The sequence below is a fragment of the Silene latifolia genome, chromosome 9 (genome assembly GCF_048544455.1).
Source record: "Silene latifolia isolate original U9 population chromosome 9, ASM4854445v1, whole genome shotgun sequence".
Classification (NCBI taxonomy): domain Eukaryota; kingdom Viridiplantae; phylum Streptophyta; class Magnoliopsida; order Caryophyllales; family Caryophyllaceae; genus Silene; species Silene latifolia.
The window spans coordinates 57285062-57309567 of NC_133534.1; the positions used below are offsets into that span (position 1 = coordinate 57285062).

Consider the following 24506-nt stretch of genomic DNA (forward strand, 5'->3'; position numbering starts at 1 on the left):
TGAAGAACAATAGATCCAATGCGAATAATAAATAAAACTAAACTAAGAGTATTCTAAGAGAGTTTTTAGAGTAGCATACGAAACTAGGTAAAATAAAGCGTAAAATAAACTAGGGTACGATTTAGGTATTTATAATAAAACATAACCAAGTTAAGGAAAATTATGGAAAATACTGGAAATTAATAGTTCCTCGATCAAGGGTGCTCTTACTCGATCGAGTACACAAGTTCCTCGATCGAGCCTGGCTGTAGTTGATCGAGGCACCACCCTGTTTCAGCTCCTTTCTTCGTGTTGTCTTCTTAACTTCTCTTCCTTCATTCTTATGGATTCCCGTGCCATACTTCGTGTATTCCTTCATGCCTACTCTGCGATGCCTATTTCATTCCTTTACTCCTCAAATTCATCATTCCTGCATTAAACATCAAATAGCGGAAGTATCAACGTTCTAACATAAAAGGCATGTAAATAATATAATTTAGTAAGAAATCGTATCAAAAGCAACTAAGGAGAGGCATAAATATGCATATAATTATGACTCATCATGCATCCTTACTGAAATTACACAAAATCCACCCTTAAACCAAATTACACTTTATAAAAATTACACTTCTCATAAATTTACATAAACCAGCTACAACATTACCGAAATTACACAACCAAAAATATTAACACAATGAAGAAGCCTTATCTGACTGATGATGAAAGGCATATAATTGTTTGCTTTTAATTTGAAAGCTGCAAAAACAGTAAGTCGGCACATGGGAAGGTGCAAGAGGTGGCAACCATGTTCAATGTATCAAGGAATAAATTGCATTTTCAATATCTAGACAACGGTATAAAAAAAAAAAAGAGTCAAGAGCAAGTGCCTATCAATGTGAGGAGAAAATACTTGGAAAGAAGGGAAGAGAAAGACTACCTTGTCCAATAGAAGTTATAAAGGCACTAGATGTGTAAAAAAGAACAACATTGAAGATATTGGAAAAGGCAATTGGTCATGCACCATGATGAGTCATAATTATATACATATTTATGCCTCCCCTTAGTTACTTTTGAGGCGGTTTTGTGCTCAGATATGTCATTTATATGCCTTTATTGCTAGAATGTTAATACTTTTGTCTTTTGGTGTTTTAATGCAGATTTGATGCGTTCGAGGAACAAATGGTTGATAATGAGCACCGCGGAGTCGGCAAGACGGACTATAAGAAGGATGGCACAAGAATCAAGAAAAATGAAGGGAAAGAAAAGGAGAAAACATGAAAAGAAGCTGAATTCTGAGGTTCCTCGATCGAGTCTTCCAGCACTCGATCGAGTGGTTTATACTTGACGGATTGCATCTCACTTGCACTAGATCGAGTATCCTACGTGCTGAAGACTTTCTGCGTAATTTTCTAAAGTCGGTTTATGTTTTGTATAAATACCAAACTCGTGCCCTATTATTATTTTACGCCTCTTTTACATTAAAAACTCCTTGAAACTCTTAGATTAGTTGAGCTATTGTTATTTTCCGGATCTACGTTTTTAAATTTACGGTAACTATTAATCTTTTCTCGTTAATTAATTATTCAAGTACTAGTTTCGTAATTGCTTTCTTATTCATCTTTTACATGCTTTCAATTATGCTTTTCCTTTATTTGATTCTTGTTAATTTAATTATCATGCTAATTCTTTAATCTAGAGTGAAAGGGGATCTAGGTTTTTAGAAGGGGGTTTAATTAATGAATTAATAGCTAAATTGCTTTTGGTTGTTGTTCAATTGTTGTCTTAAATCTAATTGATTAATTGCTGGCCATGATTAGTTAATTAGTCTTGTAAATTAGGATTTTCACCGATTGGGTTAAGACTAATATAGGCTGCGACAATTGAATAGACTGACTTAATCATTGTGACCACATGTTAAGGATAGATCTAAAGGGCATATTAGAATCGACTGATCATATGACCTTAAACAACATAAATTGCTCTGTTAATTAGTTAAATTACACGCCCGAATAACTACCTAGTGAACTTGATCCTTATACTTTTAATCTTAATGAATTCATCTTTTACCTTATTGTAATTAGTCTAGAAACCAAACAAACAAAACCCCAAAAAATTGTTACCTTTAAGATGGACTTAATCATTAGCAAACTAGATAATTACCGCCTCCCTGTGGATACGATACCCTACTTACCGAGCTAATTATTGGTAGTAATTTAGGATTATTTTGAAATAGGTGATACAGCTTTAGCCTTGTCAAATATGGCGCCGTTGCCGGGGAACGAACCCGGGACAACAATTATCGGCTCTTATTACCCATATCTTCAACCCTCTCTTATTCATCCTTCAACCTCTGATTCATTGATCCCAAAAAACACCCTCACTAATCCTCCATGATACACACCCCTTTCGCCACGAACTGACCATACTCGATCACCCAATGATAATGCCAGAATGGTCACCGGAGACCTTCAGTGTGTATGACGACCCGGACCCGACGATCTTCGAGGACAGCACCACCAACTCGGCCTCACATACCGCCACTGCTCCTCCTTGCGTAACAAGCATGCACCATCAATCACCTCCTCAGCTGTAACACCACCACATGTCGGGACCCTTCCTCTAGGCAATTCCCATCACATGGAGGTGTCACATACCTTGGTTTCCCAAGAGTGTAGTGCGAACAACAAGTAAAGAAGTACTTTAGATAACATAAATAGTTAAGTTGTAAATTCAAGTGACCATAATTTAATGTGATATGAAAATCATCCCAATAGTACCACCAAATCGAAAGGAGTTTAAATGTCAAAAGCTAAATAAGAACAAGTGGCGACAACGAGGTAGACGGCTCCCAAGCCCGCTACTCAAACATGTGCACCTGTCGACACTGCTCCCCATATGGGCGGAAATTACCATATGGTTCATCACAGACATTCAAACCCAAGTGTTAGCCAATGATATAAATGTTTAATAATAAACAAGAGATGTAACTAACTTACTAATTTAATGAGGTATGTAAACATGACAAGTATCCACCAAACTCATCTCCTCTAACCGTGACCGGGACACGCCCACGATGTTACCAAAACCACTAAGGTACTCGGATCACGTCCGTGGTACCGGGTCCGAGTTCGAGTCCCCTGTAAGACCACATGCCTCACCGCATGAATTCCTCCATAACCCAAGTACCAATGTGCACATTCCCTTGGAGTGGGAAGCTCCAAGGAAGACTTGAGCGGAAGGCGGTTCGGTTTTCCAACCGCCTTCCGTCTCCAAAACCATCATCAACATCCCCCAATAAATCTCCAATGTCAACAATTCACCAACAACAAGAACAATTAATCAAACAAGCATGCCATTAAATTCATATAACAACCAATTCATGCTCATAACTTCATTAATTCATTTTCTCTTCTTTCAATTGCTTAATAACATGTTATAGTGCAAGATAATTAATACTAGATTCATTCACCATACTCATTCTTCCCAAAATCATCATGAGACCACAATATGTATCAAACCCTAATTATCCAAAACATGCTATAATGCAACTACTATGAGATAAATGTAATTAATGGTATCAAATGCACAATTAAACACTCATAACACAATAGCTAAGTAGGGAAACCCTACCTTGAGCTTATCTTCATAATTCCACAAGCTAATCCCTAGAAATGCTCCTCAATGAAGCTTCCTACACATATTAGTTATTATAATTAACACTACAATCTATTATAACAACAAACTAACTTAACCCCTTGAATTCTTACAACATAATTAAGTAAGGATTAATCTACTAACTAAATAAAGTTATTAAAACAAAATAGAGGAGAAGAGGAAGTGTAGATCTACTTACAACAAAGAAGAAAGGCTAAGGAGGTAAGAATCTCCTTTAGAGAAATTAGGGTTCTTGAGAGGACTTGATGGTGGAGAGTTTAGAGAGAAGTTGGTGAAGTTTAGAGAGTGGTGAACAGTGTTTGAGAAGGGTTTTGGTGTAGGAAATCTGAAATGATAGGGTTATGAAAGCGACATCTCACCAAACATTTCCCGTATAAAACTCACTCGACCGGCACTCGGTCAAGTGGAAGCCCACTCGGTCGAGTGGATGGTCACTCGGTCGAGTGATCAACTTTCCAGGCTTTCCAGCCTACTGTATTGGAGTACTCGGTCCTCCACTCGGTCGAGTGGATCTACACTTGGCCGAGTGGATTCTTTATTCGGTCTATCTATAATTAAATAAATACGAGGTATTACAATCTACCCCCCTTAAAAGAACTTCGTCCCTGAAGTTCACTCCCGACACTAGGTATGGAATACAACCCCCCCCCCCCCCTCTTCAAGGTGCACTATGGCGAGGCGGGGTAAATATAAGACTAGTGTTGACTCAAAGGTGACGTTAGGTGGCGGTTATCTACATATACGAAAAGAGAAAAGAGAGAAAACTCTATTTAAAGTACTTGCGTAGTATGCCCTACCCCTCAAGAAACATGGTTACGACCTCGTAACCAACTCATACCTGCTCGAAAAGGTGAGGGTATTGCTCCTTGATGTTCTCCTCGGCCTCCTCCACAAGGTGATTGGACCACAACACTTTCACCAAGGTTGTCTCACCATGTCTTGTCTTCCTAACCTTTCGGTCTAGGATTTCTTTGGGTATTTCCACATATGTTAGGGCATCATCAAGTTCAATCATCTCCGCTTCGAGCACGTGAGAGGGATCACTTATGTACTTGCGCAATTCAGACACATGGAATACATTGTGAACTCGGTCCAAGGCCGGTGGAAGTGCTATGCGATAAGCCACTTGTGGATGCGGGCCCACGGGGGTGTCACTCGGGTGAAAAGCGAGCAATCTTTGCATTTATGGAGTTGCCACCAATTTATTGTGGAAAATTGGAAGTCGTTCGAATACCTCATGCCATGTCAAGACACAAAGTAGTGACATGAACACCAAGAACTCGTTACCCTTAACATTCTATGTCTAGAATGACTCTCGTGGATGCCAATGAACACGGATGTTCACAGAGATCTGGAGTAAGGGGTGAGGGTACGTATTAGGAAGCTCTTTTGATCGAATACCTAATCCCGCCCGCCTCGATAGCGGCCTCTACTAATGATTAGGAAAAGTTGTCTATACTCGATATGTTGAAGGTTATATGCATGCAATGCAACGTCCAATAAATTAATCCTAGCATGTGAGAATTAACTAAGTCGGTAAACACGTAGTTTAACATGCATTGGGTCGAAGTAGAGATTTAGGTTAATTGCATGTGAGAGCATACAAACAATATGATAATAAAGAAATACAATAAAGAAAATTACAATAGTTATAATGGGTTAATTGATTTACATCGAAGGACACTTAAAACGGATGGTTTTAGAAATGAAAGGGAAAATAAATTAACGAACAAATTATTAGGCGATAATACGAGTAATAGTTAATTAATACGTAAGCTAATAACTATGTCAAAGCAACAACGGAAGTTCAGGGGCAGAATTCAACCCGGAACAGGCGCAGCACTGCTGCGTCCTTTGGAAGAGGCACAGTGCTCACTGCGTCTGTTCCCGAGGTGAATTCTGGTTGTGAAGCCGGAATTGCATATCGTTAATGTTCATTGGTGATTTAAACAATCAATTATTGATATTTGACTCGGATAGAAGTGATTTAACATATTATTTACATGTGAATTGGTCGTGAAAACAATAAAAGACGAGATAAAACTAACTGGGACGAATTAATTACAAGATTAATTACAAGGATCAATAATGAATTAAATTAAATAGGTTATTATTGACGAACTAATGATGGTGATAACAGATGCAAATACACAAAGGTGAATTTCAGAGACTTGATATTGATGAACCGAATCTCTAAAAATCCGAATTGATTTTAATGACGAAAACCTGCAAATATTAATTATAAAGGATTTAAGTCGGGAATTTAATGATGATAAATTAATAATGATTTACATGTTAAAATTATTATGTCAAAATTATCGTGTTAATGAAATAAGAACAAATAAAGACGAAACAAAAACAAACAAACGAAATAAACAGAAGACGAAGGAAGAAGAAGGAAAGCAGGAACTGCGGCAGCCTCAGGAAGAGGCGCAGCAGGTGCTGCGTCCCTTCGAAGAGGTGCAGCAGTTGCTGCGTTCCTTCTCGCCATTTGTCTCCCATTAATCCGTTAAAAAGGGTTTGAATAAAGGTTTTGTAAATCGGTTTTGAATATATTTTCGACGTAAACCTTACAATAATTAATACAAAAATAAAGTACAATAATAAAAGATGAGATTTACACCCTCAGACTTACATGTTTGACGAAGCGAGATTAACTAAGTTAACGTTTAGTGATGCTCGACTCGAATGTACGACGAAAGTGACCTCTATGAGGAAATTAAACAAAGTTGATTGATGTGGAGTTGGTCAAATTGGTCGGTCATGCAAAACGAGACTGGTACTCAGAAGGATCCGAGCTTACGTGGTCGAAAGTTCAAGCACGTAGACGCCAAAAAGCAAGAGCGTGGTCTTAGAATTCAAAGGGAGAAGAGAAGGGCGGACACTTGCGTGAGAAATATGAGGAACGAAGGTCCCTATTTATACTAATCACGGAAGGAATTATGGTTTCGGCGAAACTTTGGAAGTAAATCTCGAAAAGATCTTACAATACGCAGAAAGGAGCTGGGGAAGAGGCGCAACAGCTACTGCGTCTCTTGGAAGAGGCGCATCACCTGCTACGTCCTTTCCCCAAAGGTTTCCTCCTGCGGAAGAAAGATTTCCGCGTTTCTATTATGGACTTGCGGTTTGATCTTGATTTCCTTATTATTTATAAAATAATTTCGAAACATTAAAAGATTGAAAATATGGAATAGAAATATCCGGAACATTCCAGAATATTCTGACTCGGCATTTTAAACGGTTATTAGAAAATGAAGACGGTTTTTGACCCGGACTCCAAATGTACTCTAATTACTGTCAAAACGATCGTAATGGCGCGTAGATGACGACCAAAGGGTTAACACAAGTGTTTGAGCTATCACTTGACGATAAACTTACGAACTGTCATAAATCGTTCTGTATACCAAACATGCGGCCCAATCATCACCGGGTGGCTTGCGGGAGGTGCAAAAATGAGGTATCTACATAGCCCCCACTTTGAATGAGACTTGGACAAGGCAAAAGTCAAAGTATAGCCATCAGGTCAATCAAAGATTACAACCTGACGACAATGGCGACGCGAGGCGGCTCAAGGGGTCTGAGCCAAGGACCTGTCGTCGGGAACATTTTAATGTCTGTCGACTATCGGGGAGGGTCGTTTAAAGTCCATTAGACTACGTAAGGAGGCTCGCCAGCCATAAGAAGAGACCATACCTGAAATTCCTTGAAACTCCTTACTCTGTCGGACTCCAATGGGAAGGCAAAATGTAATATTGAAGGATTAAAAGGGGGGGCAGCAGAACGTCGGCAGGAACTGCTGGGAGAAATTTACTTGGGTCAGTCTTCAAACAAATTTCGGCAAAACTCGAGATTGATGTTGAACTCCACATGTTGAGAGGGACGATTGGGTGTCCGGAACTCTCGCTGGGGGAACATAATTGAGGCTGATCTCCGCGTCTTGAGAGGGACGATTGGTTGTCCGGAACTCTCGTTGGGGGAACGTAACCGAGGCGTGTCAAAACACCTGTCGGAGGGTATTCGCTCATTGTGGCAAGCGAGGTCTTGATAAAGTTTTGAGCGACGTGGCCGCATGGGCTGCTCGAAGAGGCGCGAGCCATTTCACGCGTCTTCGAGGTGTCTTGTCACTATCACGCAAGTGCAATCATGATTTGTTCTATCCTAGGATTTGGATGAACTTGATGTAAGATTCATTAATATCTTATTAGACATTTCTAATAACTATATAAATTTAGTTTAGTCATAAACTAACTAGATCTTATGCATGCATAACAATATGAAGCAAAAGTAAGAAGAAATCGATCTACTTACAATGGAGGGCCGAATGGTTATACTAATTGGACACCTTCTAAATTAGTCTTCTTAATAAACTCCTAGTGCTCCAAGGATGAATTTAGATCCAATATTAGAATCTACTCCTCAAGGATTTGTACCAAGATAACCCTCTTAAACAAATACTAATTTGAATACTAGAATTAGTATATGCATCTTAAAAATAACTACTAATATTATTACTTACTACTAGTAGTAATGTATTGGTAATATTAGTGATTTTGTGAGATATTCTTTCTTGTGTGTTCTTCAACAACTTGAGAGAATTCTTTTAATTATCAATATAATCAATCTTACAAGAATGAATTAATTGGAATAAGAAGAAAAAAACTCAACTTATTCACATAGGGGGTCGGGTGGTATGGGGAAGAAGACCCATTGCATGCTCAAGTTTTTCTTCTCACGAAATAGGCTTGCATGCCTATTGTAAGTAGGTCATCATTGTGTTTCTTCTAATTAATAGAACAAAACACAATCAACTCTCTACACACCCATTTACATGGCTCCCATGGACTTAATATGGTCCATTTTAAGTTTGTCAATTGTCAATTTGTATAGTGTGACATATTTGACATGTTACTAGACATGTTACTTAAATAATGCATTTTTAACTTATTAAAAATCATTATATAAATAAAATAAATCACATACAAAAATTAACTAGTAATTCACAATTACAAGTACTTAAAATGGGTCATAGAATTATAAATCACAACAACTTGTATTTATAACAAACCATTCATTCTTATTTTAATTGTTTCATAAACAATAATAAAACCTAAGTAATAAAACAATTTAATTACTTAGTGCAAATCTTATTTAATCGAATTACAATAAGCTACGTAATCTCACTCACAAAATCATTTGTTCAATTTTAAGGAATTAATTAACTTGTATCAACATACAATTAGTTAATTAATCAGTTAAGAGTATTACCCTAGAGGTATGACCTTAAGGGATCAACTGATCACCACCGCCATACGACAGTAATGTCAAACTCTAGTCAGCCAATCATTACCGATTAATGTGGATCAGTTGACAATAAAATATTACTATCCCTCGGCATTCTTAATATGAGATTTAAACATGTGATCGCATTATTGTCGAGGACATATACTCCAACAATCTCCCACTTGTCCGTGACAAGTGTGCGTCACCAATTCTCTCATCCTATTACTATCTCCCACTCAATACAAGATGTCTTGCACGTCGTACTTGCATTTGATCATATCATGAGTGGTTTCCTCGATCTGGAGAATAACTGTCTAACCGGAATTATCTACCATAGATACCTTCCTAGCGTGGCCACATATTTCCAGTTCATTACTCCTCGAGCGGCCTTGAGATATAAGATAACCCTGACGGGGATGGACAATTCCTATTGTACTCTTCCCTTCGAATAGCCATAGCTCATCATAACCCAAAATGTGCCCATTTGACCCCAATTACGAAGGTCGTAGAATATAAATCAAAGTCATTCTGAAACTGTGCCATCTTAGGCGAACAGTCTTTAGTCAAAGAATCGACTCATAAGAATACTATAGTATCTCTCGCCATGACCAGGCTATAAAAATTTCCAGAACTCTATAAGTGGTCATAAGCCCGACAGAGTGTCCCATACAATCTGCCTATGTGATCGACTAGTCATCTCTCATGACTCTATGGCACTTGAACTCGCCATCAATCACATCACACTCTAGTGACTTCGAGACGTCATCTCATATAAGCAACTAGGGGCGAATACTATGTTAATCCAGTTCACTTTAATGGGGTTCAATATTCTCTCAACAAACCATTTGGATGTAACAAAGTAATAATAGAGTTTAATTCAGAAAGGGAAGATGTCTAAGGCAGCTAACACTACTCTGCTGGCTTTGATACCTAAAAAACCAGTGGTGAATGATGTGATGGACTACCGGCCTATAGATTGTTGTACTGTTTTCTATAAAACAATCAGCAAAGTTCTTTGTGGCAGATTGAAACCATTACTGCCTCACCTTGTGGTTAAGGAACAAGGAGCATTTGTTGCAGGTAGGAGTATATTTCCACCCATCATGCTCACTCAATATCTGATTAAAGGGTATGGACAACAAGGAGTTTCCCCTCGAGGCCTCATTAAAGTTGACATTAAAAAAGCTTTTGATTCACTTCAATGGGGATTCATTGACCAAATGCTGAAGATCTATAAGTTTCCTCCTCAGTTCCAAAAGTGGATAATGGGATGCCTCACCTCTACCTGGTTTAGCCTAAAGATTAATGGAGATAATGTGGGATTCTTTAAAGGCAATAGTGGTTTAAGACAAGGGGACCCTCTCTCTCCCTTTATCTTTGTCATGAGTATGGAAATTCTTTCAAGAATCCTCAGAGGCATACACAAAGGAAATCAGGTTTCTTATCATCCAAAATGTGGGAGGCTTGGATTGAATCACTTCATTTTTGCTGATGATTTGATGATCCCTGTTAGGGGAGACACTCCTTCTGTTGCAGCTGTAACTCAGTCATTGGATTACTTTGCTAAAATATCAGGATTGCGGGCTAATCCAGAGAAGATCAACATTTATATGGGTGGTGTCAGGGAGGATGTGAAGCAGGAAATTTTGAGGAACACTGGTTATGTGGAGGGGACCTTCCCTTTCAGATACCTGGGTGTACCCCTAAATGAAGGAAAGCTCAACAAATCTATGTTTGCTGACCTGCTTACCAAAGTTCAACAAGCTCTCAATCACTGGTCAACTAAGACTCTTTCCTATGCTGGGAAAATCAGTCTACTGAATACAGTGATTTTTGGGCTTGAACAGTTCTGGTGTTCCACTCTGTTGATACCAAAAGGAGTAATTAAACTGATCACCAACTTCTGTAGGAATTTCTTATGGAATACTGAAGAAAGCACAAAAAAGCTGGTAATGAAAAGTTGGGCAACTTGCTGTAAACTAGTGCAGGAGGGTGGTTTCAATATTAAAGACATACTGGCCTGGAACAAATGTCTGATCTGTAAGTGGATATGGGACATTGATCAACACTCTGATAGCTCTTGGGCGGCTTGGAACTATATGTATAACATAAAGACAGGTAGTTTCTGGACTGTGGTCCCAAAAGCTTATCATTCTGAAAGTTGGAAGAGTATTCTCAAGGTTAGAGATGATTTGATCCGAAAATATGGTATTGTTGATGCTGTCAAAGCTATACTGCAATCTTGTGTCAAAAAGGAGAAGCTTTGTTTGTCTTTGGTCTATGAACAGATTAGAGAAAATGAGGAGAAAGTGAGATGGGGGAAGCTAGTCTAGACAAAAGCAATATTGCCCAAGCATAGTGTTATCATGACATTGGCTTTGCAGGGAAAATTAGCTACGGCGGATCAATTGAATAAGAAGGGAATGATCATTATAAACAGATGTATACTCTGTAAAGCTGCACTTGAAACTCACAAGCATCTATTCTTTAAATGTTCTTACTCAGAAACAATATGACAGAAACTATTGCAATGGATGCGCATATTGGGTCGATCAAATCATCTGAGTAAGGAAATAGCTTGGATTTCCAGCAGGCGAGCTAGGAGACATTGGAAGACAAACTGGTTTTTGGGATGTCTGAGCACTTTGGTGTATAGCCTTTGGGAGGAACGCAATTGCAGACTTTTCAGAGGAGTTGAGCATGAAGTTAAGTACCTGCTACGTCGAGTACAATATATAGTCTGTGTTAGATTATATCATGTATTGGGAAACTATGAAGAACATGAGTTGTTAGAGTACTTAAATGCTTAGAGTAGAGTCTAAGTTATTGGATATACTTGTAAGAAATTGCCAATTTTATTCCCTTTAAGGATGAATATAAGGCTTGCTATTCTTATAAAAAAAAATAATAGAGTTTAATATAAAACTCAAACGATGAATGCGTTATCACATATGTAAAATTGATACAATATCAATTACTAAATAATCTATAATTTATATCCCACTTTGTATATATTGCACATTTCAACTCAATTGAAATGACATGACTTATCATATCAAACCTGTAAAAAGGCTTTTGGTTAGTAAGTCTCAGCAACACATTGCACTTTCTCTAACCTTACTATATTCTTTTTCCTTTTGTTATGTATAATCTTTATTATAAAACTTTTGAGTACGTGTCTAAATCCAATCTAGACATAGGCTCTCATGCCTTAGGATAGCTCTCACTGTCCTCACAGTGTATGGGATAGGACCTTTGGTTACTGGAACGAACTACCATAGTTCCTCCAATTCATAAAACCGAATCCTAATATCATCCCTTCCTTCTTGCATATCTCATTATTGCAGTGTACTCAATTTCCGTTGTTAATCCCTCATTGTTCTACTGCCTAGAACGTTTCTAGCATATTTTCTCCTTAAATAATATAGCCAAGATGGTTCTCTAACCATCCTTATGAGTTTAGAACATGTTGCGTAACTCCTTGCACATAAATCCATCTCGGTTCTAAATGCTTAGCTTCATTTCTTTAGTGCTCCAAGAGTACTAACCAATGAACTATATGGCTATATAGAGACTTCTTCTCAAAAATTTGATTTGTAACTTTTCGTCATACTCCAAGTATACGAAATTTAAAAATGGTGATACATCTAAGCGTAATGAATTAATCCCGCAGTGAAAGCAAGTGGATTGAATTTCAACATGTTCAATACCTTTGAACTTGACTAGACTCTTATCAATATAAGAATATTCATTTAACGCTAATATCCTCTCAAAACTATCTTTATAGGTCTGGATACCTTAGAGATGTATTATTCTTCTCCTAAGTCTTCCATCATTCACAATGATCAATATGTCCCTTACATATAAGACTAATAACACCACATTACTCCCACTAAACTCCATGTATAAACAGAACTACTCGACAATTCGAGAAATATTTTATCACATGATCAAAACATACAATTCAACTCTTTGACATCTACTTAAGACTTCCTGTTAAGTTTGCATCCTACTTTAGGATAGTTGCGATTTACAAAACTCATGCAAGATGATTTTAAAATCCAACTATATCAAGTCATATCCAAATACAATGAAGCATTGTTGTTGCATGCAAAACCCTTTCCACCAACCAACCAAGCTAAATAAACATTTTCATGTTTATGCTTGCTTCGGACTTTTGCGGAGTTGGAACTAGATAAAGCATCATAATAAGTTACAGGTTTGTTATTTTCTAAAATAACATGACACCTGTCCACTTAGATTTTGAAGAAATATTTGCTGATTTTGACCAGGAAGGAACGTCTTCCTACGTCTTATTCTCAGTTTGTGGCTCTTGAACATATTCTCCCACTCTGTCTATAAGAAATAATCCTCTTTTCTCTAATAGACAGCATCAGAAGCCATAAACCCTTTGTTCCCGTGATCATGTAGGAAGAGAGACCACATGTTCACTATCGAAACAAGCTACAATTTAGGTACCGTGACTAACCATATCACATATGAAATGTAGATGATTGCTTTAATTATGTTTTGTTTTAGTGGAATAAGTAAATACTAGACAAATTGTGATAGAAATTACTTCCAACTTTATAGTAAAGATTCAATCATATCGTATAGGATTCTTTGTCACTTTCTAATATAATGAAGGTGAACTTGTGATACCATATCACATTCCTTTAGGTGCATAAAAGTCTTCACTTTATTGTTCCCTATTTTAACAAAGTACCAATACTTTGGTTTTAATCTCTAGATTTTGATACTTTTAAACATTCATTTGAACTTATTCAAAGAATTTCTCTTCTTACCTCATTAAGTGGATACCAAGTATCTATCTAGTTTGTTGGTAAAATAGATGAAGAAGTAATAACCCTTTTTGATTGAAATTATATTCGACCATACACTTCAAAGTGTAAATAGGGCGAATATCTTGCTTTATTCATAATTCTTTTCTAAAAATAAGTCATGAATTAATCTTGCTTTGAATACAAGATTCGCATACATACCAAGAGATTCCCAATCAGATGGTTGGGACACTAGTCAAAACTAGTCATCTAAATGCCATTTCAATCGAGAATCGAGAAATAATTGGGGTCACCAATTTGAGTCTTATACCATTAATACACTATAACACTTATATGTCTTTGGATGAAATGGCAACTACCCTAGTTCCATTCATGTAAATTTCAGACTTTATTCGCTAGTCGTCGTACGATTATTCAATGTTAGGATTCCAAGGATTTGAAAAACCCTCGGATTGTGTTACGAACACATCCTCCTCTAAATACCCATTTAGAAAGGTGGTTTTGACATCTTTTTGCCATATTTCATAATCATGAAATGTGGGATTATCTAACATTGTTCACAAATTTGTATCAAATACTCATGACTTGATAATTCGCAAGAAGGCTATGACAATCTCATACAGATTTAAGAAGGAATATGTTGGTGTCACACGACCAACTTCCTAGATCTTTACTTATTTGGGGTTTGTCTCTATTTTAGTGTTTAACACCTTCTCTTTCGAGCCTAGTTCTATTCTTAACAATTAAGATAGGTACTTACTTCTTATTGCTCTCACTCACTTCAAGAATTTCTACTTGATGAAGACTTATCTTCATATAAATTCCTAGTTAATCCCTCACAAGGATGAACTTTAATGTGGAATTTGGTCAAAAATTTCTAACAAGTTAATTTACCGATTTTACATTTGTCATGTGCTTAACAACTTAAATGCTTTGATGACAAGTGTTTAGTTTGAGCAATAAGACTTTTGAACCGTGGATGCATAGAAGACATTATCAAAACATATTTTGACTCATCATTACTTCTCTTCACATTCTTCACAAGAGAATATGGGTATGTAAGGATTTAAGATGTTAATCTTATAGTTGCATAGGACGATTCCTATCTAGTTCTATGGAATAGAACGATTCCTACGGATCTAGTCCACAACCCATGATACGGTTCATTCTAGAAAGAGATTCTATTTTTCGTAAGTAATAGTGGTTTAGCGGAGACTCGTGTTACAAAAAAATTGATATCATATATGAGTAGGAGCGATAATAAAGAACAACATAAAACAACGAAATAGTGGAAAAATCAAACATTCATCGTTATATATAAAATATTTAAGAATGTTTTAGCATTTATATAGTGACCTCTACCCAACTATTATAAATGATCCCGAGATCCAAATTCATATTAACTCGGGCACGGTGAATCGATTCATTCCTAATCAATATAACTCGGTTGATTAACTCTTTAATCGATTCTACTTCTAGAATTCTCGGTCGATAAAATTACTTTAATATTTATCTTTAGCCCGGAACACATGCGACTACGGTCATGAATACTTCCGTTGAGCTCAATCCAAATTTCGATGGAGTAACAATTTACCACCCACTTACCCAATGTAACAAGTTTAGCACCCCGGTAAGCCGAGCCTACTTCCTTATGAAATTGGGGCTCATGGTTTTACTATTTGGTAAGGCTAATTCTCAATTATTATTTAGTGAGAGGTCTTGTCAATTTATTATCTATCACGTTTTAAGTGAACTAAAGCGGTGAACCACGATAATTATAATTGACACGGTCGATGACTCGATATGAAAAGCATGTGTTGTTATGGCGATTTGGCAATGCATGCAACATATTAAAATAAATGCTAAGCTATAATAATAAATTCCTAGTATGGCCTTCCTAAAATAGAAAATCAAATAACCCATTACATATTCGAAAATCAACTCTTTTGGTCCCTTGAATCTTCAAATGGCACGCCTCCTAAGAACGCCGTCTTCGTCGGAACACCTTTCCGAATGGCATCGTCTTGAAAAATCTCCATGAATACAAATAATAATAAAAATACAAAGTTATTCCTATTATACATTTGTAAAATGGAAAAACTAGTAAAAATAAAAGTGATACGAGATCACATTAAATTACAACCGAATCAATATTCCCTTTCATTACGGGTAATATCGATTAAAACTAAGGCTATACTAAGATAAAATTACATAATTCAAAATTATATAAATAAAAGACATTCAACAATTAAAATATGCAGCATTATAATATGTATCTATCATGCCAAAATATGTGCCAAATCGCCCTATTTAACTTATATCGATTATATAACCCAGTTTTATGAAAATGCGTGATAATAACTTCTTAAAATCACAAATTAACAAAGTAATGGGTGAGTTTAATAAAAATCAAATGATAAATGCGATTATCATATATGAATAGTCAATACTCTATTAGTACTTCATATCTTATAATCTATAGTGTACCTTTTACACTAGTTTAAATGCAATAAAAGCTTGGTAAGTGGATATAACAGATATCCATATTATTTGTTAAATAGACTCTCTATTAATATTTTATGTATTGTATATAAAATTTAATATTAATGTGATTAATATTTCATGATTTATGATTTTTATGTGATAAAAATAGCATAAATGGAGGTTAAATGACTAAAATTGGTTAAGCTTAGTTTCTGACCTTGAAACTTTTATATGACCTCACATGCATATTTTACAAATTGTGTGTAAAATCTCGTGTTAATTTGATTAATATTGCATGATTTATGATTTTTATGAGATAAAAATGGATTAAAAGAGGTAAAATGGTTAAATATAGTTAAACTTCAAAATAGGCCATGAGATTTTAATATGTTGTCACATACATGTTTAACACACTGTATGTAAATTTTGAAATGAAATGATTTCATTTAGCATGATTTGTGAATTTTAGTGTACAAATGGCATAAATAGTGACTATTTTAGCATAAATAGGTAAAATGAATTACATGGCATGAGAAAATTATTTTAGATTGAATAAATATCCTACTTATCAGATCTAAAGTTGTAAAATTGTTCGGATTAATTTTTGGATACTTTAGATGTTTTATGAGATAAAACCGATAAATTGCAACTATATTTTCTCAAAATTAATTCGAAAATTTTAACCATGATTTTTGACATTATGAGTGTCATGGAAATATTACAGAATGTTCAAAAATTTAAAATTCAAATTTTAAAATTATTGTAATTTAATTTGGATTTATTTCATAAATGTTATGATTTTAAGGTCGAAAATGAGCATATAATTAAATCAAGTTGAATTATTGTCAAAAATTGAGTGATGACTAATTTTTGAGTCCTAAGAGTGTTAGGATAATAAACTTGAGCTTAAATATGATTTAAGTGTTAATTTGTGATTTTAAGAAGTTATTATCACGCATTTCCATAAAACCGGATTATATAATTGATATAAGTTAAATAGGGCGATTTGGCACATAATTTGGCATGATAGATACATATTATAATGCTGCATATTTCAATTGTTGAATGTCTTTTATTTATATAATTTTGAATTATGTAATTTTATCTTAGTATATATGGCCTTAGTTTTAATCGATATTACCCGTAATGAAAGGGAATATTGTTTGGTTGTAATTTAATGTGATCTCGTATCACTTTTATTTTTACTAGTCTTTCATATTACAAATGTATAATAGGAATAGCTTTGTATTTTTATTATTATTTGTAATTATGGAGCTTCTTCAAGACGGTGCCATTTGGAAAGGCGTTCCGACAAAGACGGTGTTCTTGGGAGGCGTGCCACTTGAAGATTCAAGGGATCAAAGGAGTTGGTTTCTGAATATGTAATAGATTATTTGATTACCCTTTTTATTGTAATTAGGGCATCCTAGCAAGGATAAGGGCAAAGAAAAGCAAGCCTAGAAGATCTTGAGGGAAGCTAGATGTAGCCGACCATGGTGCTAGATCTATGGAAGCTTGGTTTTATGTTGCTTTGTCTTTATTTTCATGTTGTATTTTGAGATTTTAGAACTATTTTGATTTTCTTGTTCGACTTGGAAATTTGTTTGTATCCTTTAAACAATGGTTGTATTTTGGATATTGGTGACTTGGTTTGCAACCCAAGTCACTTACTTTATCATATCATTTGTTCTAAGATTATCATCATACACTACTTACATCATGAAACATAAGATTATCGACTTAAATTGATCTCATAGACAATTATAATGATTAGAACATTATAAGTCCATAAGCTATGAATTTGATTCTCCTTATGCTATTGTTACTAAAAGTAACAACTTACTTATGTAAGATCAATTATAAAGTTATGATGAGCTATTGAACTCTATATAGGATAATTTAATTTACCAATTGGCTACACCATTTATAAGACTCCATACGAGTTATGGGAGGGCTTAAGACTTCTAGTTTGTTCATTACATGGACATGAGTCGGTATGAGTTATCGAACTCGGTTTTGGCAATTGGCAATCCAAAATGGACACGTTATTTTGGAAAATCACCCGTAGATACCTGAAATAGAGAGTCTATTTAACAGATGACATGGATAAGACTCGCATATTACATGAATCAAATTGCCATGATAGGGCTGGTCTTTTATGAGCTAATGCGTCAGTCTAGAGAAACTTCTAATACTCCACCATATGTATGTTTGTGACTCACAAAGCTATCTCTCAAGAAGATAGATGTATTTCTGAGAGATAGAGTAGGGGTAGATTGGATCGTCACAAACATGTCTTATAGTTAATGTGTTACTTTGTGAAAGTAATGAAACTATAATCTATAAAGATAGAGTGGGAGTTTAGCACACATGTCTTGTTGTTAAAATGTTACTTTGTGAAAGTAATGGTATAATGACCTTATCCCAAATCGACCTTGTTACAAACGAGCCATAGCATTACAAATCGAAAGATTGTTATTAAAGAGTAGATTTACTTTAAGGCGGGGATCTCCTTAAAGGTAAATAGAGCTTTAGAGTACCTAAATGCATAGATTAACATGAAGATGTTGATCAAGATAAATGATGTTAGGAATTGCCGCATTTAATTTTAATGAAGAATGGCAAATGATATTACTCACATTCACTTTTCTAAAATGGGAATTTAGAAAAGGAGGTGTTTGAAACACAAAACCTTAGATGAAGATCTAAGAATCCTAATATATTATGCGTAGCTTTCTTAAGTGATCCCAGGATGGTCTTAAGCAAGCACTAAAGGATTATACTTCTCGTTCATGTGATAATAGAGAATGGTATCATTCACATGATTGAAGAATCATGATTATACATGAAGTTAAGTGGGAGTTAGAATTATTTTTCCATGTCTTATATGTTGAACACATATTACTTATTGAGAATAATGTACCAATGCTCTCTTCTGTCAAGAGTGATTGGGAGACTAGGAAAAGATGCGATCTATTTTAGATTACCGAATCTATGTGAGAGAATATTGGCATAAAGTTAAGAGTCTTATGATGATAAGATCTTTCATATCTGTTTAACATCAACAAAGTTGAGTAGGTTATTCATGTTAATGAAAGTGGAATTGCTATGATGGAGTCATAGTCGTTCACTGAACCTATTAAGTTGTTGATTACATGAAGTCGATTTCTAATGTTTCCGCCATTGGAACGATCAAGTTAATTCGAATGATGGCTTGTGAAAGCCTTAAAGAACATCTTTGAAATTCTTGAGAAGAATTAAGGATTCGTTCATATGTTTGGATGACAAACTAAGTTATGTGTTGAGTGTTGCACAAACTTTAGTTTCCAAACCGAAAAGGATTTGTTGAAATCCTAGGATGTCTTATTGACTTAGGAGTAAGAGACTAGAAAAGTGTTTTAGTTTCGCGCATTGCAAATTCTACAAAAGAAATCTAAGTAAATTGTGATAAGAATGGTCAACGTAGGGAATGAGAGTAGATTCCTCTACCAAAGACCTTATCACAAGTTATGTGATAAAAGTGGGAGCAGCTTTCAAGTTAAAGAGCCCAAGTCTAGTAAGAAGACTAGATATATACTTAGATAAATTCATGTCATTAGAGATGACATTGAATGGAAGAAAATAGCAATTAATAAAGTTGGAATATATGGATACATGGTATATCCACTTGCCAAGCTTTTATTGCATTTCAACTAGTGTAACAGGTACACTATAGATTATAAGATATGAAGTAGTAATAGGGTATTGACTATTCATATATGATAATCGCATTTATCGTTTGAGTTTCTTTAAACTCGTCTATTACATTGTTAAATCCAAATGGGTTGTTGAGACAAATTGAACCCCATTAAAGTGAACTGGATTGACATAGTATACGCCCTGGTTACTTAAAGAAAGTGACGTCTCGAAGTGACTAGAGTGTGATGTGATTGATGGCAAGTTCAAGTGCCATAGAGTCATATGGGATGACTAGTCGATCACATAGGCAGACTGTGTGGGACACTCTGTCGGGCAGTGATCGCTTATAGAGTTCTGGTAATTCATAAAGCCTGGTCGTGGCAAGAGCTGCTATAGTATTTTTATGAGTCAATTCTTTTGACTAGAGACTATTCGCCCAAGTTGGCACAATATCTGATTGACTTTGATTTATGCTCTACGACTGTCGTAAATGAGGTCAAATGAGTATATTTTGGGTTATGATGAACTGTGGCTAAACGAAGGGAATAGTGCGATAGGAATTGTCCACTCCTTGTCAGGGTTGTTTGAAATCTCAAGGCCACTCGAGGAGTAGTGAACTGGAAATGCGTGGCCACGCTCGGAAAGTATCTATGGTAGATAATTCCGGTCAGACAGTTACACTCCAGATCAAGAAAACCACTCAAGATATGATCAAGTGCAAGTACGACCTGCGAGACACCTTGCATTGAGTGGGAGATTGTAATACGACAAGAGAATTGGTGACGCACACTTGTCTCGGACAAGTGGGAGATTGTTGGAATATGTGTCCTCAACAATAGTGCGATCACATGTTTAAATCTCATATTAAGAATACGTAAAGGATGATTCATTATATAGTCAACTGATTATCATTAATCGGTAATGATTGGCTAACTAGAGTTTGATATTACTGTCGTTTGACGGTGGTGGTCAGTTGATCCCTTAAGGTCACACCTAAAGGACAATTCCCTTAATAGACAAATTGATTAATTGTATGATGATACAAGTTAATCAATTCCTTAAAATTGGACAGTTCATTTGTGAGAGAGAATATTTATATCTTATTGTAATGGGATTAAATAAGATTTATTTTAGTATTGAAATATTTATTACTAAAATTGTTTATTGTTTGTGAAACAATTGAGATAAGAATGAATGGTTAATTATAATTACAATATATTGTGAATTATAATTATATGACCCATTTTACTTATGTGATCAAGTACCACTAGTCAATTTGTTGTATGTAATTTAATTAATTTAGAAAATGATATTTATTTGATAAATATGTATTAGATTAAGTAATAACATGTAACATACTACATGTGACATATTGTGTGACAAATGAAAAATTGACAAAATAAAATGGTAGTCCATTTTATGAAGTGGACCGAAATATGGAGGGAGTTGTTATGGATTGTGTTTGTTTTATTTTATAAAATAAAATAGGTGTAATCATGCCTATGCATGATAGCCTTACACATCTATGTCTTGTGAAGACAAAAAGCAATAGGCAAGATGCTCTCCTTGGCCTCTTCTACCCGGCTCCATGCTCCTCCATATGAGCAATTTTTGTTCTCATTTATTCATTCATACACACTACATGCAAAAACACACTTCTCTCCCACACTTCTCTCTAAACAAGTTTTTAGAAAACAAGAAATTGTTCATCAATCCTAATAACAATATTAGATTACTAGTGTAGTAATAGAGATAATATTAGAATTTATTTTAAGGTACAATAATAAACTAATCTAGTTAATTAGTATATTATTTTTCAGGGATTTGTCTTGGGTGCAATCAAAGGAGAATCTCTACATTGGGATTTTTGGAGGATCATCACCATTTTAAGCTCAAGAACAAATAAGGAAGGTGACCTTATTTGTGCCCATTATTTCGAACCATATAACAATGTAAGGGACATTGTTTTTCTTTATTAATCTCTTATTTTGTTATGCATGCACTAGATCTAAAGAACACATATTAAGATGTTAATTAGTTCACTATTAGAAGAGTCTAATAATAGGTATATGAACCTAACAAGTTATTAGTTCTTTAGATCTAGTGCATGCATAACAAAATAAGAGATTAATAAAAAAAATAATGTCCCTTACATTATTATTTTCGGATTTATGGGCACAAGTAAGGTCTCCTACCTTCACTTGTTCTTGAGCTATGATGAGTATTAGGATGATCCTCCAAAATCCCAATGTAGAGATTCTCCTCTTGATTGCACCAAAGATTAGCCCTTATCTCTACTAAATAATATTTGCTAGAAGATATTTGTTTAGTAGTCTACCTTAAAATTGATTACTAATACTCATATATTACACTAATAATATTAGTAATCTCATTGAACAATTTGAATCAAAATTTCTCAAGTTTTGGTGAAAGAGAAATGAATATGTGTGAGAGAGTTTTCATGTAGAATGAATGGAATATGGAGAAGTGTAAGAGTATATATGAAAGAGCCAAGACTACTCCTAATAGAGTAGTATGGCCAGCTCACTTGAGGCCAAGGAAGGCATCTTCCTTTTTCTTTTTGCTCTTATCAATATGTAGGTATGTAAGAATAGGTATAGTAGGTTTGATTATAATAATTTTAACCATTAAAATAAATCACCCATTATCCTCCACAACCTACAATATTTCGGTCCATTCACACATAAAATGGACTACTATTATATTTTGTCAATTTGTCATTTGTCACACAATATGTCACATGTAGTATGTTACATGTTATAAATTAATTTAATGCATATTTATCAAATAAATATCATTTTATAAATTAATTAATTTACATACAACAAATTGACTAGTGATTCTTGATCACATAAATAAAATGGGTCATATAATTATATTTCACAACATATTGTAATTATAATTAACCATTCATTCTTTTCACAATTGTTTCACAAACAATAATCAATTTTAGTAATAAAGTATTTCAATTACTAAAATAAATCTTATTTAATCCCATTACAATAAGATATTAATATTCTCTCTCACAATTAAATTGTTCAATTTTAAGGAATTGATTAACTTATATCGTCATACAATTAATCAACTTTACTTATAAGGGCATCATCCTTTAGGTGTGACCTTAAGGGATCAACTGACCACCACCGTCCTACGACAGTAACGTCAAACTCTAGCAAGCCAATCGTTACCGATTAATGTTGATCAGTTGACTATTTAATTTATCATCCCTTTCGTATTCTTATTAAGAGATTTAATTATGATATTAAATCATGTGATCGCACTATTGTTGAGGACATATATTCCAACACTTGATTTGTACTTGACCATTAAAGATTCCGGGAAACCTTAACATGGAAGTATTTGAAAAGTTTGTTTTTTGTGTTTGACTCGATTTGACTCGTTGTTGGAGTCGGGATTTGAATTTTCGAGTCGGTTTTTGGTCCGGTGTCGGTTTTGACTCTAATTAGTGTTATTGTGACCCCGTCGTCATGCATTAAACACTCCGGGTACTTTTGAAATGTTTTATTTTCGAAATCGTTTTAAGTTTTCCAACGTATAGTTGTACAAAACTGTCGATCAAACGCTGCGATTCCTAAGCATGTTGTAGTCCGATAATCATCGGGTATTTGTTGGAGACTCAACAGATACTGGGTATCTACAACTACCCGCATGCGTATCTCAACACTTCCAACCAACTATGCTTATATATACAAAACGACAAACGACAAACATAATATATATATATATGTATATCAATACTATATATTAATTCCAGAAACCAAGGGACTTTCATGTAATTAAATAAATCTATACACATTAATTATACTATATAGTTTTAAATCGCTAGCGCCGTGTGATGGACCTGAACAAGGGACTTCAATGTAAATATTATATAGTTTTGGTTAAAAGTATAAATTTAGAGAATATTAGAATATGGCGAGTTTCCTTAAATAAACGGGTCCCACTTATGGTATTAATTAGTATATAAATATGTTAATTATTTAACATACATAAATATAATATAAGTATATGTTATATTTTGGAAACTATTTAAAGGTAAGTAAATTAATTCAGATTTTCAAAAAATATAATATTCCATAATTCATTATATTTGTAATTTAATTAGTAAATAATAATGATTGCTCTTAAATAATATTCTATTTTAATATTTCAGATTTATTTAAATATATAACTCTAATACAACTAGATAATCAACTATTATGATAGTAACCTTCCATGTGAGTAGTAAAAGTAACAATAATATATAGCAACGGGAGTAGTGAAAGTCATACTAGCAGCAACAGGAGTAGTGAAATTAACAATAATAAATGCGGGAGTAGTGATAGAAAAAATAATGACGGCAGGAGAAGTGAAAGTAATAGTTGTCACAACACATTTAATGAAAGTAACAGTAAGAACAACAGAAAGAGTATGAAAAATTGACTAACAATTCGATTTTAAGAAAATATTAATTTATTTAAATATACGAGCTTGATAAAACTAACGGGTTAACGTAAAAATAGCACGAATAGTAAAACAAACAACAGTAACCGAAGAAGTAGTGAACGTAATAGTATTAACAGGGGA

The 24506-nt window shown here is 34.7% G+C and overlaps 1 protein-coding gene across 1 annotated transcript; it reads right to left on the minus strand.

The window, feature by feature from the left end:
- Positions 1-4372: 4372 nt before the first annotated feature.
- LOC141601071 (uncharacterized) lies at positions 4373-4837 on the minus strand. Its single transcript, XM_074421333.1, has 2 exons — positions 4493-4837; positions 4373-4387 (listed from the first exon to the last, which is right to left on the minus strand). The coding sequence occupies exons 1-2, from the start codon at positions 4835-4837 to the stop codon at positions 4373-4375; spliced, it is 360 nt and encodes a 119-aa protein (XP_074277434.1).
- Positions 4838-24506: the final 19669 nt, after the last annotated feature.

What these genes read in the sequence shown, in the direction of transcription:
- LOC141601071 (XM_074421333.1), bottom strand. Translation starts at nt 4,837, where the DNA reads ATGCAAAGATTGCTCGCTTTTCACCCGAGTGACACCCCCGTGGGCCCG.